At 44.8% G+C, this 15073-nt stretch overlaps 1 protein-coding gene across 4 annotated transcripts; it reads right to left on the bottom strand.

The window, feature by feature from the left end:
- Positions 1 to 5: 5 nt before the first annotated feature.
- lhx6a (LIM homeobox 6a) lies at positions 6 to 15073 on the bottom strand. Of its 4 annotated transcripts, none has more exons than XM_047046602.1 (9): positions 12512 to 15073; positions 11665 to 11733; positions 11183 to 11365; positions 9684 to 9805; positions 3050 to 3270; positions 2728 to 2828; positions 2450 to 2545; positions 2058 to 2232; positions 6 to 1813 (listed from the first exon to the last, which is right to left on the bottom strand). In XM_047046602.1, exons 1-9 carry the CDS (start codon positions 12587 to 12589, stop codon positions 1734 to 1736), a joined length of 1125 nt encoding a protein of 374 aa, XP_046902558.1. In that variant the 5' UTR covers positions 12590 to 15073; the 3' UTR covers positions 6 to 1733. The 4 variants fall into 4 exon arrangements, with proteins under 4 accessions (XP_046902558.1, XP_046902559.1, XP_046902560.1 ...); XM_047046603.1 differs by having other exon boundaries at positions 3050 to 3267; XM_047046604.1 differs by having other exon boundaries at positions 12702 to 15073.

Raw genomic sequence — 15073 nt, 5'->3', positions numbered from 1 at the left:
AAATACAAAGGTCACATTTTAAAGTTTATTTTATTGCATTGAGTACACAAAACATTTATGATGTACAGTCAATCAAATAAACCTTTGTTTTACATTTTTAATAAAACAATAAGACAATTTCAGAGAACAAAAAAGTGCTTACAGGCTATTGTCTCAGTAATAATAAATATAGGAACATGATGGAGGTCTGATCTCCTCTTGTAAACACAGGATCATAGTCCTCACTGGACAGCCAAGACACCACATACACACTCTGTCAGACTGGCCAAACACACACTCGCTCACACACACACACACACACATCTATTTACATCCCCTGTCCGTTGTGTGTACCCCTTCCTCCCCTATAAGTGAAGCACACTGACTGGACAAGCTTAAAGACAAAAAACACAGACTAAGATCATCCTGCACAGACCCAAATCATAAATTAGTGACAATCCACCTGTTTTAAAAAATAAGCAAGGTTTTACATGTAAATATGACATGTAACTGTCTGCATTTCTCTTTCTGTAACTGAAGGAGGAAGATTGCTGATTTTCCATGTGGACACACACTTCCATCTTCCCTCCCTCGCTTTCTTGTTTCATTTCTTTCATTCTTCAATGTGTTCTTCTTAAGGAATCTACAAGCCTAGTTGTGTGATAATTCAGAAAGGGCTGAAGCATATTTCATTTACTGTCCACAATGATATCCATCATTAAAAAACGATTTAGATGTGAAGTGTTAATGTATAGCACGTTTCAGTTTACAACTGTGCTTTTAATGTGGGTCCTACTTATGAAGGGTATTAATAAATTGCCCAAAAAACTATTTTGGATATATATTGTATAATTACAACAAAGTCCATTTGACGAGCAGAAATTCCACTAAAATCCATACATAATTATTTGGACATTTCCCAAATGAAAAAAGTATTTTTAAGTTACAAACTTAATTACATTTGTACCTGCTGGCATTGTGCATGTTATATTAGCTTGCTGCTACTAGAAAATTAATTCACTATCCAATTAAACAAATGTATTTTGATTTGATAAACCAGACAATTCATAAAAAAGGCACACAATCTAGTCTTATTTAGTATTCAGTGATCGTAATGTTTTTGCTGTGAGCTCTGTGTGTTCTGTCTTTTCTATTCTTCATAGTGGACATCCTATCAGAGTTGTGTTTTAAGTTCCTTCTGTGGTTTAGATTTCATAGAGAGAAATGAGGCAGGGTCTTACCTCTGTGTCTACACACGTGCTCCCAAAACACATCTGCAGCCTCCTTCTCATCCCGTCCTCATCTCTGATCTGCACACAAACCCACAGTTGTAATCCTGCTGGCTGGGCCCCATCTCCCTCCAAGGGAGATGATGGACCAGGGTGAGGACGGAGTAATAGAGTCCAACAGAGAGAGCTCCTGGTCTTGGTTAAGGTGTTCAGAGGCCAGGGCTGTCGGTCGCCAAGGCGTCAGGCGTCTTTAAAGGGACAGGCATCCATGGCAGTCAGACTGGTTGCAGGTGAGATTCTCCTGTCCGTAGAAAAGGCTTGTTGATGCAGTCTTTTTATCTCTCCTGGCCTGTCTCTTTTTCTTTTTGTCTCTCTCCATAGAGGGTTCAGAAGTAGGGTGTGCCTCCTCTCCTTGTTAAGTCAGGTTTACTCCCGGGTGGTGGGAGCAGAGGGGGCTGCAGAGGGGGTTTCGTTGGGGGGAGGAGGTGCGTGTTGGAAGGTCGGAGGTCAGGGGTAGCGGCGCAGCTAGCGGCTCAGAGGAAGCTGGGGCATGGACATGGCCTGGTGAGGGAGACCCTGTGTGGTGAGCATGGAGAAGGGGTGGTCTGGAGAGACACAAACACACTCACTTAGACACAGTCGGAGGTGTCGGACCACGTAAACACACACATTTCCTATTTTCAATGTCTTGGTCAACTCCTCCTCCTCAAAAAAAGCAAAGATTTCAAATGAGAGCATGTGACAAATTGAGTATAGAGGCAAGAGAGGGAGAAAGAGAGAGAGAGGCTGTGTGAGGGATCGAGAGCAGAGTGGTCTCCAGTGAAGGACAGAGAGAAAGAGAACACTCACTGTCTAAGTAACCGTGTAGGGCTACCATGCGGGCCCTCTCAGGACTGCCAAAGGGAGAGTAATGCAGGTCGTCTGGGAGGGAGGGAGGCATCCGGGACTGGGGGTGTCCCTGTGGGGGGCCGCTGTGCTGGGGGGTATGCTTTTTGTGTCTTGCTCTGCAGTTTTGAAACCACACCTATAAAAATGCAATGTTGCCATGTCGTCACGTTGCTAGCTTTTCATTCATTCATTTGATTAAGCAGAGAAAACAGCATCACAGAGATCAATTGGATTTGCGTCATTTCACACGTTGTACACAGCTTCATTATTTATTTTTCAACACCCATACAGTTCGACGTGAATTTGTATTGTATAGTAGAATGGCTAGAATTGTTAGCATGATGGCCGCTGACCTGTATGACCCTCCTGCTCAGCCCCGTCATGTCGGCCAGCTTCTGCAGTGTCTGGGCGTCAGGGTTGTTGTCCTGGGCAAACTGGGCCTGCATGATCTGTAACGAGCGCAGGTGTCAAAGATCCAGATAGACAGGCAAGCTCACCAGGTGTGGCCTTCTCATATGCTTGATGTAGAATAGGCACAGTTATGTTGAGCTGCGGGAATGTCATATCTCTAGTCATTCTACCTCCTGTCAAACACATACACACGCACATACACACACACATACACACACACCTGTAGCTGCTCTGCCGTGAAGGAGGTACGAGCCCTCTTAGCAGGTTTGGGCTGGCTGTCTTGTTCTGAAGGCACAGCCCCCTCCAGGGTGATCCCACTCCCTGCTCAACAGAGGACGAAGACAAGGACAAGGTGGAAAAGGGGGAGAAGGAGGAGACAGACAAATGAGAGAACAGGGAAAGAGTGTAAGAGTGAATTCAAGTATGGCTGTCACTGACATCCTCCCGCCACCTCCTTTACAAAACCCCAATCCAACAGCCAACTCGGGACCGATCCATTTCATCGTGCGTCGTCTCGGGTGACGGACGGCTGGTGGACTCACCGCTCTCTGCGGCTCGTTTGAGGTTCTCCACCATGGTGTCGTAGTGGATCCTGCAGAGCACCTTCTCTTCCACCAGGCCGAACTCTTCCCCCGTGGACAGCTGGCGTTTGCAGGAGAAGCAGGCAAAGCAGGCCAGGTGGTAGGCATTGCCTCGGGCACGGCGGACCCAGTCACTGGCATAGATCTGGCGTCCACAGCGAGCACACTTTGTACCAAACCTACTGTGAGAGAGAGAGAGAGATAGAGGGGAGGGAGGGGGTAAAGGGAATAAAGGACATAGATAGAGAGACAGAAGGTCGAGAGGCAAAAAGATATTGGAGAAAGAGAGGGAGGAGGGATGGGAAAGGGGGAAACAGGAGAAAAGGAAGCGATAAAAAGTTTAAGTTGGGGTTTGCTGTTTAAAATACAGCAACAGTCATCAAAACAACTCTAACAGTGAATACTAAGTATTTTAACTATCTCTGCAAAGTATACAATATAAGTACAACAGCAACATTACTACACTCTACAAAAAGGTGTATGATGGAGGTTTAACGCTGCCAGCTCTGAGAATATTTTGACTTTCCATTGAAGAGCTCAAAAGACCATGTCAATTTCAGAATGAACGAGCCAATCATTTAAATGCTAAAACGATTCATGCCTTTTATACTGTGGAGAATAAAGCAGGCTCACTCCAGAGAGAGAGACAAAGAGAGAGAGAGAGAGAGAGAGAGAGAGAGAGAGAGAGAGAGAGAGAGAGAGAGAGAGAGAGAGAGAGAGAGAGAGAGAGACCCGCGAGAAACTGAACATGTCCCGACCAGGAGTCAAGCCCCGTGTCTGCGAGGATGGAACTCATGCTGCAGGCCGAGCTCTGAGCGCAAACAGACCCGCACCTGCCCCCTCCCCTGCTGATGATGATGCGTGAAGGCCTGACACACCCCCCTGTGGGGAGGAGAGGCTTCGACGCGCCACGAGAGAAGAAAAATCACTCTTTCCTCGCCTTCCGCTGGAACCGATAGCAACAGTGAGTCCAGTTGACAGCGTAAACCCAAACCACCTGACTGCAGAGTGAGAGAGGGAGGGGTACGAGAGGGACGGATGGAGAAGGGAAGAGACAGAGAAGGCGGGGGGGGGGGGGTGAGAGAAAGAGAGAGAGCGATGCAGACAGGTAAAGAGGGTGTTTGGAGAGAGAAAGAGAGGGACAGAGAGCGAGGGAGAGAGAGAGGGGGAGAGAGAGAGGGGGAGAGAGAGAGCGGTCAAGAGAAAGAGAGGGAGAGGTATGGAGGTGTATTCTTTCCCTTGCTCCACTCGTGCGCTTCTGTTCATTCAAGCTGAGCTCCCTTCAGCGTGTCCATACAGCAGTGTTTAACAGTTTAACTGGAGAGAGTGAATCGATTCCAAACCATATCAGGTTCATGGAATGACTGGCATTAACCGTGAGGTATTCTCAGTGTAGCCAAAGTAAATGTTTTTTAAGTCATGAGTTAACATGAATAACATTTAACCAATTTCAGGTTTCACACCAATATCACGGACATTTAGAACTCAACACATACCACATACACACACACATACAATCAATGTGGCAGATTTTGTGGATTATCTGTGATGCGCTGTGTCTGTCTGGATCCATACTTGCTTACTGTAATGGGACATATTATTTCCAATCAGCCATCAAAAAGCCATCATCATCATTGTGTATGAACCGGTCACTGTCTGTCTGTCCTGGCTCAGACATGAGGGGTGACCCACTCAAGGTAGCAGGGGCCAGGGGCCAGGGGCCAACATGGCAGTAGTAATGGGCTGCAGATGGGCCTGCTAGGCTGCCTGGAGGAGGAGGTCCTGGCTTGCTGCCTCCAAGAACCAGAGAGATCATATAAACACACTGTCACAAACAGCAGTGCACAGCCAAGAGATGAGGGGCGAAGGAGAAGGGGAAAGGAGAAGGGATGAAGAGATGAGGGAATAGGGGGATGGGGGGGACTCATAATAGCAGAGTTAGTTGACTTTTTTGGCAGGCAATCCTCTCTTTCCCTCCTCCCCTTTTGTCTCCCCTCTGCCTCACTTTCTCTCCCTCACTCTATCTTTCTGTTTCTCTCTTTCTCCATCTTTCTCCCCCCCCCCCCTCGCTCTCCATTTTCCTTCCTCTTTCTTACTCCCCCAACCTTCCCTCTCTTTCTTCCCCTCCCTCCCTGTTTCTCCCTCTCTCTTCCTCTCGCCGTTCCCTTTCTCCCTTTTCCAAGATGACGCCATGGCTCGGCGCTCTCTTGTGCCTGGGTCCAGAAACACAGTCTGGGAGTCCGTAGGCTAGAACGTGACAGGCCAACGAGAGGCCATCCTGGCTGAGACTGACCTGCGCTCTCTGTAAACAAAACTCTCATGCTGTGCTATACAAATACACACAGTCTCACACACACATACACACACACACAATCCATACATGATTCCAGCTGGGATCTACATTTTGCACCCTAAATCATGAAGGTCGGATAAGAGAACATTTATATTGTTTTACAGCTTGTTTTTAGGAAAGACCTTGGTTTCAACAACTCCACTGTTTAAGCAAAGGAGAAAGGACACATCCTTTATCATTAAAGGAGCAGTCCTATAGATCTTCCTCTAGTACTGTACTGTGCTGTGTGTTTGTCAGACAGACTGTCTCACTGTTGAACTGGCAAATATAATATGTACGTTTGCTGTCCTCGGGGGTTAAGAGAGAAACGTTGTGGAACGTAGACCTAATCTAGCATGACAGCCTGTCGTCCCAGTGCTCTCTGACAGAGCACAGACAAGAGACAGAGCATCCTTTTTTTGCTGCAAGTATTTTGTATGTCATTATTTAGTCTCTATCTTTGTGCCAAAAACCTGCAGTTTGTTTTGGGTTCATGTCAATCACACTAGCCCCTATTATCCACTTCTCACCAAGTATTTCTCCAGCGCTCTCCTCCCCTGTCTGGCTCACCTGCTTCTCAACAGAGGCACGGTAAGAGGAGCATGTTTTAGGGATTCATGTTGACATGGTGTGAGATTATACTAATCTCGGATAGATCTGTCCCGAGAGAGCTGGATTTTAGATTGTGGTTTGTGTGAAGGATGGGGAGGGACGCCTCTCACTTCTTTCTCAGTCCATACGATCTTCTCACCTCTCCTCCTTCTACATCATTCCTCCCTTTCCACCTTTTTTTTTTATCCATCCCGTTTCAGGATAAGGTTCCGACCTTATCTTTGCCTTTATCTCGGTCCCTCTCTCTCTCTCTCCCTCTCTCTCTTTCTCTCTCCCTCTCTAGGTCTGGTTCCACTCACACATGGCAAGTCACACTCGTCTCAGTTGCCACGGAGACCTCATCAGGGTCTGCCTGGCGGGCTGTTTGGTTGATGAGGAGGGTTGGATACCCTTACCCTTGCTCGCTCTGACACATACACACACACATACACACACATACACACACACACACACACATAGACACATACACACACGCACCATGTATGGACGTAGGTCCACTCAGGTTACCGTGTCAGCATCCCAGGGTAGCCCTGATTAGCGGGTCTTTGTAACTTCCTGTGTGGGCTGTGGCTCAGGGCATGCAGGGGGCCTGACATGTGGGGGCTGACAGGGTTTAGGTACATCGTCTACTCTGTCCTGGGCCTCAACCCTCAACCCCCCCACCACCACCCCCCCCCCCCACACACACACACACACACACACAACCCCCCCACACACACAGAGTAAACCCACTCTGATTTCCTGCTATTATGCCCCATTAAGGCAGCTGTCAGTCCCAGTCAGATGAGAGGCTGGCAAGATGAGGAGGGGGTGCTACCAAAAGAGGGGTTCTACCAGAGGAAAGAGGAGAAGGTTCTTTATTAGGTGGTTCTACCAGAGATGTTTCCACCTACTAGAGGAAGACATTCTATCAGTGGTGAAGGATCTACCAGAAGGGAGAGATCTCTGCTCATAGTTCTACCACTCGCATCATCTGAAATCCACTGTAGGCTATTTAAAGGAGATGAGCTTTGCAGAATCGGACTTGACAATCCGAACCAGAACAACAGGAGGGCTTAGCTACCAACGCTACTTCTTTCCACCCGAGTATGAATATGGCTCTGATTCATGCAAATTCTTCTGTTTCAAAGACTTATAATTACCCCTCCCACTGGAGGGAATAAAGATATTTGGGGTTTGAGGGTAAATTAGAGGACTGTGCTTGCACTGCAACGGGTCACGTACAGCAGTATTATTGCGTGGCAGAGTACACACAGAGACCTCCATCTCATGGAAGAAACGAGGGTAATGACTGACAGCTGGACAGGGGTAAATAAACAGAGAGTCTTTGGGTGCAGAGGCAGCTCTCACATCAGCAGGTTTCCCAGGGTGCACCAGGGCAGAGAACCAGGGCATAGAACCTGTCAACCACAGTGCCAGTGTCTGTTAAAACGCCAGGGTTACTGAACACATAAGATCCTTGTGTGTGTGTGTGTGTGTGTGTGTGTGTGTGTGTGTGTGTGTGTGTGCAGGTGAATGATTGACTGAGTGAGAGGTGAAAGTATGGAGTTTGACAAGAAACACTTTCATTACAACACCCTGACCAGCCACTGGCCCATGTGCTATAGGGCTCTACAGGCCTGGGGCCAAGAGCTAGAGATTATAAACCTCAGACCGGTGGCTGGGAATTAGGTTGCAATCCCTCAAACACCAGTGAAACCTATGCCCCTGCATTAGACGGTGATGGGGTTTTTTCAGAATGATGAGGAGATTTCACCTTCTCACCACTCTGTCCTTCCTTCTTCATCTCCACAGCCTGTCTGCCTGTCTCTTGGTCGTTGGCCAGTTAGTCTTCCTCCCTACCTTCCTGTAACCCTGCCAGCCTGTCTGTGTTTCTGCCTGCCTGCCTGCCTGCCTGCCTGCCTGCCTGCCTGCCTGCCTGCCTGCCTGCCTGCCTGCCTGCCTGCCTGCCTGCCTGCCTGCCTGCCTGCCTGCCTGCCTGCCTGCCTGCCTGCCTGCCTGCCTGCCTGCCTGCCTGCCTGCCTGCCTGCCTGCCTGCCTGCCTGCCTGCCTGCCTGCCTGCCTGCCTGCCTGCCTGCCTGCCTGCCTGCCTGCCTGCCTGCCTGCCTGCCTGCCTGCCTGCCTGCCTGCCTGCCTGCCTGCCTGCCTGCCTGCCTGCCTGCCTGCCTGCCTGCCTGCCTGCCTGCCTGCCTGCCTGCCTGCCTGCCTGCCTGCCTGCCTGCCTGCCTGCCTGCCTGCCTGCCTGCCTGCCTGCCTGTCTGATTGTCTGACTGTCTGATTGTCTGTAAATCTGTCTCTTTTTTTGTCTGTGAGTGAGTTTGTCCCACGATCCACCTGGCTACCTGCCCGTCTGTACATACCAGGAACATGCTTAAAGTAGGAAAATACATGAGTAAAACTAGAACAGTCAATGGGAGTCCTTAGCAAGAAAGAAAATAGGAACAGTTAATCAATACTCATCCTAATGTCACCATCAAATCACCACAGACAGAACATTTATTTTTATAAATAGCCTGTTGCTGTTTTAAAATTACCTTTCCTGTCAGAGTTACTTGGAATTGTATTGTATGATTTTATTTTGTAATATGTATTGGGATTAATCATGAAAAGGGCTATTTATTTCATATTTTGACCAGTCTATGAATATCGGTAGTGGTGACCATTAATTAGCTTGCATTTGTGACAGCCTGTCTTTGATATCAACAAATTAACAGATTTATGAGGACCAAGGTAGGCAGTTGTCAGTGAAATTCTCACAGGTAACACATAATCCAACAAGGCCTATTTGGAGCTCTTGAGTTTGAGCTGTTAACTGCTTGCAAGCCCAGGCATGAGTGTTGATTTAACGGTTTCAATAGTTTCTCTGTGGCAACCACGTGCGCGTGTGTGGAGGCCGGCTTTGACTGATCATTGCTTGAAGCATCACTTCAGATTATTTGCCAAACACATAGAACAAACCTTTCTGCGCAGCGCTACTAAAACACAGAATTGAGTTAAAAGAGAGCGCAGTCACTTCACATTGACTGGGATGAAACGGAGGACGAGACTGAGACTTGGCCGATTGAGAGGGTGTATTTGAGACGGTTGAGTGCCCTGCAATCAGAGTCCTACAGCCTGTAGTCTACCCTTGTAAAGGAAAAGGTATCTGATTAAACTCACTGCACACTGAATGTTACCGATGCCGCCCTAATTTCTGGTAGGCTGTATAAAATAGACTACCGTTTAATACCGTGTAACTTATCAAAAAGAGGCTTTTACTAGGCTACACTTTAAATAATATATGCTACGAACGCTTTAAGATGAAACCGTCCAATAAAATCCATCAAAGCATATTCGGCCATCACCCTTTCGGTGAATGGGTTTCCTCCTTCCAAACATACTACGCCTATGGTTTTCTTTCGTGCATGTTGCACACAAGATAGTCAGAGCCATAACAATGAATACATCACATTTTAACGGCAGACCCTGGACACCACTATTTTGTTACAGACTTTGAAAACGCTAAGTATCATTAGGGGAATGAGATAGGCCTAACCCGCATGTTAACCACGCGCATACACACACACACACACACACAATAACATGTGCATGTTTTCGTTTGGCAGCAACCCTGAGTGATATTTTGAAAACAAAGTAAAAAACTTACCCTACCTGAAATAATCCATTTTACAGAAGATCTCTTTGTTTTTGATGTAGCAGCTGTTATGCTGCCGCAACGACGTCCTGCACACAGAACACTCCAGACACCGCAAATGCCAGATCAAATTATTCACCTGCAAAACACCGCCAGCTCTGTCAAGTATGTTGTAAACAAAACACTAATAATAAAAAATTATAAGCATCATCATCAACATCATAATGTTTATAACAATTATAAGAGGATAAGGCCTAATGGAGCGTACAATTTATAGGCCATATTTAACAAGATACAAACATTTATACTGTTGTCAATTTAACTATAATATGAAAATATTTTAGTCATTAAAAAGTCGACAGTTAATTTAGTAAGTCTCCTGTTCTAGCAATATTTTACCCAGTTGGTCCAAGACATTGGCCTCTGTACATTTGATTAAAATTATTATATGCTTTAATATTGCCTACTGTTAGCCTACATTTTCATGCACAATTCTAATTCAGAATGAGTTTAATATATGCCTTTAATTTGACAACGGTTGGAAACGATGTTTATCTTTGGAAATAGAACCCCATAAAGAGAATATATTTAGGCCCTAAGTGCTTATTTGTCCTACATTACATTTACATTTAGCCTATTAATTTTGCAGACGCTTACAGCTTCATGTGAAATTGCATAGAAAGTCGTAATTATTTTAAACATCATAATTAATAAATTAACATAATTTGTTCTAATATTTTTATAGGAAAAACTGTTTTCTTTCTATGCTATCTAAATTAAATATGTTGTAGCCTAGGCTATATTCACGATGACGAAACGTTTCCATCGTGAAAGGGCAGGTTATGTCAATAAAAACAAAAGTTTATCATTAGAGGTGGATTTATCAAATAACAACAATCAAGTTTAAGTACGCAGAATTTAGGGTTAGGCCTATTTGATATTTTCGTATAAGTATTAGCCGCACATATGCCCCCTATCAACATAAAAGGAATGGAAGAAGCTATCAGCCTCCTCGCGCCTGAAAGACGCTCTTCCTGCCAAACACCCCCAGATGTGAGCGAGCAGTGTGTTTTGCTTGGAAGCACGCGACTGCATGTAGGCTTGGGCGTAGTTCTTGAAGTTGAAAGACAGTACAAGCGTCAAAGACCCGAGAACTGCAGATCCTTGTTTACAGCATGCTTGTAGACCTTTCTCCTGTCGTGATGATGTGAATGGGGGGACTATAGCCATGCGAGAGCATTTTAAACGTAGCGTATATTTCAAAATATTAGGCAAAATATTGAGAAGGTATTTATAGGCCTATACATAAGCCTATGAAAATTGTGATGGTTTAATTGTACACATTAAAAGAAATGAAATTAAACAAAATATTAAAATTTAAACGTAAAGCTTAATATTTAATATAGCCTTCATTTTCAACACAGCCTATTGGTTCGATTATCCACAATTCTATATAGTGTATAGCCTAGATGTGTGGATGCAACAACCTGTTTCATTAACTCACGCGCACACCCACCTTGAGAAGATATCTGTCCAGTATCTCCAAACCGCAGCTTGCGCACACGTTCTTCACAGTGGAAGGCACGGACGAAACGGTGGACGTGGGTGAGCAGATGGACGGGGTTGACGGAGGGCTTGGTGAGGAGCGCGTGTCCTCCCTTTCCATTATGGATCGGTGGGATTCTCCGTCGGAGTGAGACTTGCACAACAGACAACAAAATAGTATATAAAATCACTTGTTCATGGTCAAAACATCATAAATATAATGGACATGTGTTGTATGTTTGCTTTCAAGACAGATCAAATTATTGAAAATTCTATGGTCGATATTAAAATCTTGCCAAAGTTATTCTGCATTCTGTGTGGCCAAATGTGACAGGTTTTGGGGATAGAGGATGTCAATGAAATCCTCGACCATTCTCTCAAGCCGATGCCGATTGATAGTACATGTCATTTAATACCAAAACACAGGCCATCATCAGGACATAACTGACTCACCATTAGTTCGTGCTCGGTGTCCACACAGCGCGAAGCACCCGGCGTGTTCTGAGAATCGGGTAAAATCACCTACAAGACAAGATTCAGCGGCAAGTCTTCGTCAGCTCTCGGCGTGCCATCTCCAGATAAACCCGTCAGACATAGCAGTGTGCCAGCTATATAAAGCAGTCAAACAATAAATCCAGATTCTAACTGTGTATTTGGGTACCCTGCGACAAAAGATTCACGTTTTAATGAAGCTATTTCAATTTGGATTGATTTTTCTCTGCACTTAACCCATGCCTCTTAAAGTAATCGTATTTTCCTCGCAATCCGAGGGACTGGAAGGAAAAAACTACCTGCAATTACAAATAGCTTGAAATGCTCTCTATAAGAGGGACCCGGAGTGTCAATTTCAACTGTCAATCAGAAAAGGCAACGGGCCACCCAAAGAATTGCAAATTTGATTTTTAATGGCAGTAATTAAAATCTAATTCTTCTCGGGCGAATTGGCTTGTGAAGAGGGTGGACTGCAAATCACACTATTCAGCGTAAGCGACTCTCCACGACGCGCAGCTGATCTTTGTACACAGCCAGTGATTCTTATGACATCACTTCAAGACAGAAAAAAACTGTTGTAGATAAGAAAGTAACGTGGTGACAGTAGGCAGTGTTTTAACAAAAGACTAAGATGTAGACACACAATGAACGAACAACAGGCCTTAATGTAATAACAGTCTTGTCACAAAATAGTTTTGTGCACAATGTCTTTAAAAATACAACTGACATAAACGTAAGGCTGTGCTTTTAAAAGCTCGATTTAACATTAACCTGGTTTAGGAAGCTATAGTCGTTTTCACAACAATACCTGTTTTGGGGGAATTCCTTCGGATAGAAACTGGTTCCCCTCTGACAGAGGGGCCAGAATCTCATTTTTCCAATACATGAAACCACTGGAATATCAGCACGGTCGATTCCAAACTCGACTGTTGATTTCTGATATACCTTTCATGCACACACAGAAACGATGATAAGAGTCAATTGTATTTCCTCCGTACCATGGATTTTCAGTGTTTTACGCACGGCTCGACGTGAACCCCAAAGCGGTTTTCTCCTTTTGCACAAAACAGCCTCCCAGCTCACACGGAATTACTGGGATTACAAATTGTAGACGACGCGGCTTGCGTTGCAACCAATTTAGTGCTTCTCAGAACGCCGTATTTAGAACAGTCTAAGTCTGCCTTCCAATTTTTTCTCCCTCTTTCGGGGTGGAACTGGTGCCTACAGGAAGTAGGCTAGCTGCATGGAATTGAAGGGTTAGCAGGCATGCTCCAAGACACCGTCTCTCTACTCGTCTGGAGTGAAAGTTAAGTTGTGCGCCCCTGGCCTGAAGTGGGAGGGTGGAAACTCAGAGGGTGAGAAGGGTGGCCCTCCAGTAACGGACTCTCAACTTTTTGAGAGCACATGATGGCTTTTCTTTTCACACTGATCGACAAATCTGTTCTGTATAGGCTGATCACATTTCTAGAAAGTAAACAAGTCGTACTTAGCTTCAGTCATGTAGAAAAATAAAGGCTAAAAAGGCCAATAAGATATTTTATGTACGATTTTCAAACAGGTTCTAAGAAACTCTTAAGATTTGCATTTGTCTTGGGACATGTAGCAATATAGTTTACAAATAAACTATAGTCCAAGTATGATCTTTTATGTAAAGTCAATACATTTGTTTTACCTATAGGCTGCATGGTCTTGATGGTCAACGGGGTTATTTCTGGGAACAGTTTATCATTTCTGGGAATATTGAAAAGATCAAACTTACATGTGAATAGGGCTGCCCTGCACAATAAACAAATCTGTTCCTAATTGCCCATGAAATAATATTATTGTTTACATCAATAGCCTTTCGACCGTAAACAATGTTGTTTAAATCTTTTGACTATCGACGTAATAATATGAAATAAAAACTAGACCTGGAAACCGTTAAAGGCTAATAAATACATGTAAAAAAAATACACCTTGTCACCACGTCCTTCGGCATTGGTGATATAACCACTTGCATAAAAACATACAATTTAAAAAGCCGTCACACCTTTATATATATGTTGATAAAAAAGTGATCCTACGCCAGGCTATACCATGGTTTTTCATGTCCGGAGGGTGAGGGGAGGACATGAGACGAAGCTGGTAACCAAAAGTGATGAAATCACACGCATCTAGATGCTCAGGATTATGTGGACATGTTTTTATCACGGAACCATCACGGATGGTGGATGGCTTTATGCATCAACCGCCAATATAATGGTAGAAATACAGTTCACAGGATTTCCGACATTTTTGGCATATTCTAAATAAGAGTTAATGAACCGGCTTTATCATTTTATGCACGGTGGTTAATCGTGATCATTTCAATTACTTTTGACCGAAATATAACACTTCATGGCAGATTGATTTAATCCAACATTTCCACAAAAAAAATCGTTGAGCGTGTTGGATGCAATTATTGTAAAATGAAATATAAACGAAATATTTTTTCATAAGGTTTTAATAACATTTTTTTATGTAGGAATTTGTAAAACACAAAAATGTACTGGATGTCACGCAACGATCTAATCGGCTACTGTTTAGCGGACTGTCCATCCTAATTTAAACCTATCATAAATTAAACATCTGTGGTTGAAAAGGTATTGACTACTCTGATAGAAAACTAATATTCAGATTAAAAAAAGAGAAAAACCAAAGCGATTCATGGTAGCCATGGCAGTATGAGGTCCTCAGACCAACATGGTTATGGTGCACGCACATTTTCTTTCTTTCTTTCTCTTTCTTTCTCTCTCACACACCTCTACACACACACACACACACCCACCCACCCACCCACACACACACACACACCAGCCAACCACCAGTGGTCATTTAGCCAGACTGCTGTCCGGTTGTCCAGTAAACCACCAGCCTCTGCAGGCTGCTGACGTTATTCCGATCATGCTCAGAACAATATACAATATATATGTAAACAAACAAAACAACTAGGATACATGGGACTGAGACTGACCAAACATACTAGTAAGGATTGCAGAGAGACAACGTACACACGACATGGAACAGCCATTAAAAGAGTTTAGTTGAAGTTGTATAAAAGTGGATAACCGAAACACATCCTCTTTGCTGCCCATCAGCAAACCCCCTCTCCTTCGAGCTGACACACAGGAGAGAAGACCGACAGCAAGAGGCTTCTCAGGTTGCAGGGGGTTCTGTAATGGGTTCTTCTGTAGAGGATTCTGTTCTCTAAAGGGTTCTGTCGAGACCCACACCAGAGAGAGTGAGAAAGGACTGTGGGCGAAGCGGGGGTCTTTAAAGGCTAAGACTCACAAATGGGGAAGAGGTAAACGCTAGGGACCAGGGGCTGGGACCACAGGCCCAGGGGGGCTGT

This window comes from Hypomesus transpacificus, chromosome 23, assembly GCF_021917145.1.
Source record: "Hypomesus transpacificus isolate Combined female chromosome 23, fHypTra1, whole genome shotgun sequence".
Taxonomy (NCBI): Eukaryota; Metazoa; Chordata; class Actinopteri; order Osmeriformes; family Osmeridae; genus Hypomesus; species Hypomesus transpacificus.
Note: the sequence above shows the minus strand (reverse complement) of the source record. Positions and strands in the feature narration are given on the sequence as shown.

Excerpts from the sequence above, each read along its gene's own strand:
- lhx6a (XM_047046602.1), bottom strand. The coding sequence starts at position 12,589 with ATGTATTGGAAAAATGAGATTCTGGCCCCTCTGTCAGAGGGGAACCAG. Across the intron at positions 11,366-11,664 it reads ACACCGAGCACGAACTAATG|TCTCACTCCGACGGAGAATC; the intron begins GTGAGTCAGTTA and ends CTGTTGTGCAAG. Across the intron at positions 2,546-2,727 it reads TCACGGCAGAGCAGCTACAG|ATCATGCAGGCCCAGTTTGC; the intron begins GTGTGTGTGTAT and ends CGCTCGTTACAG.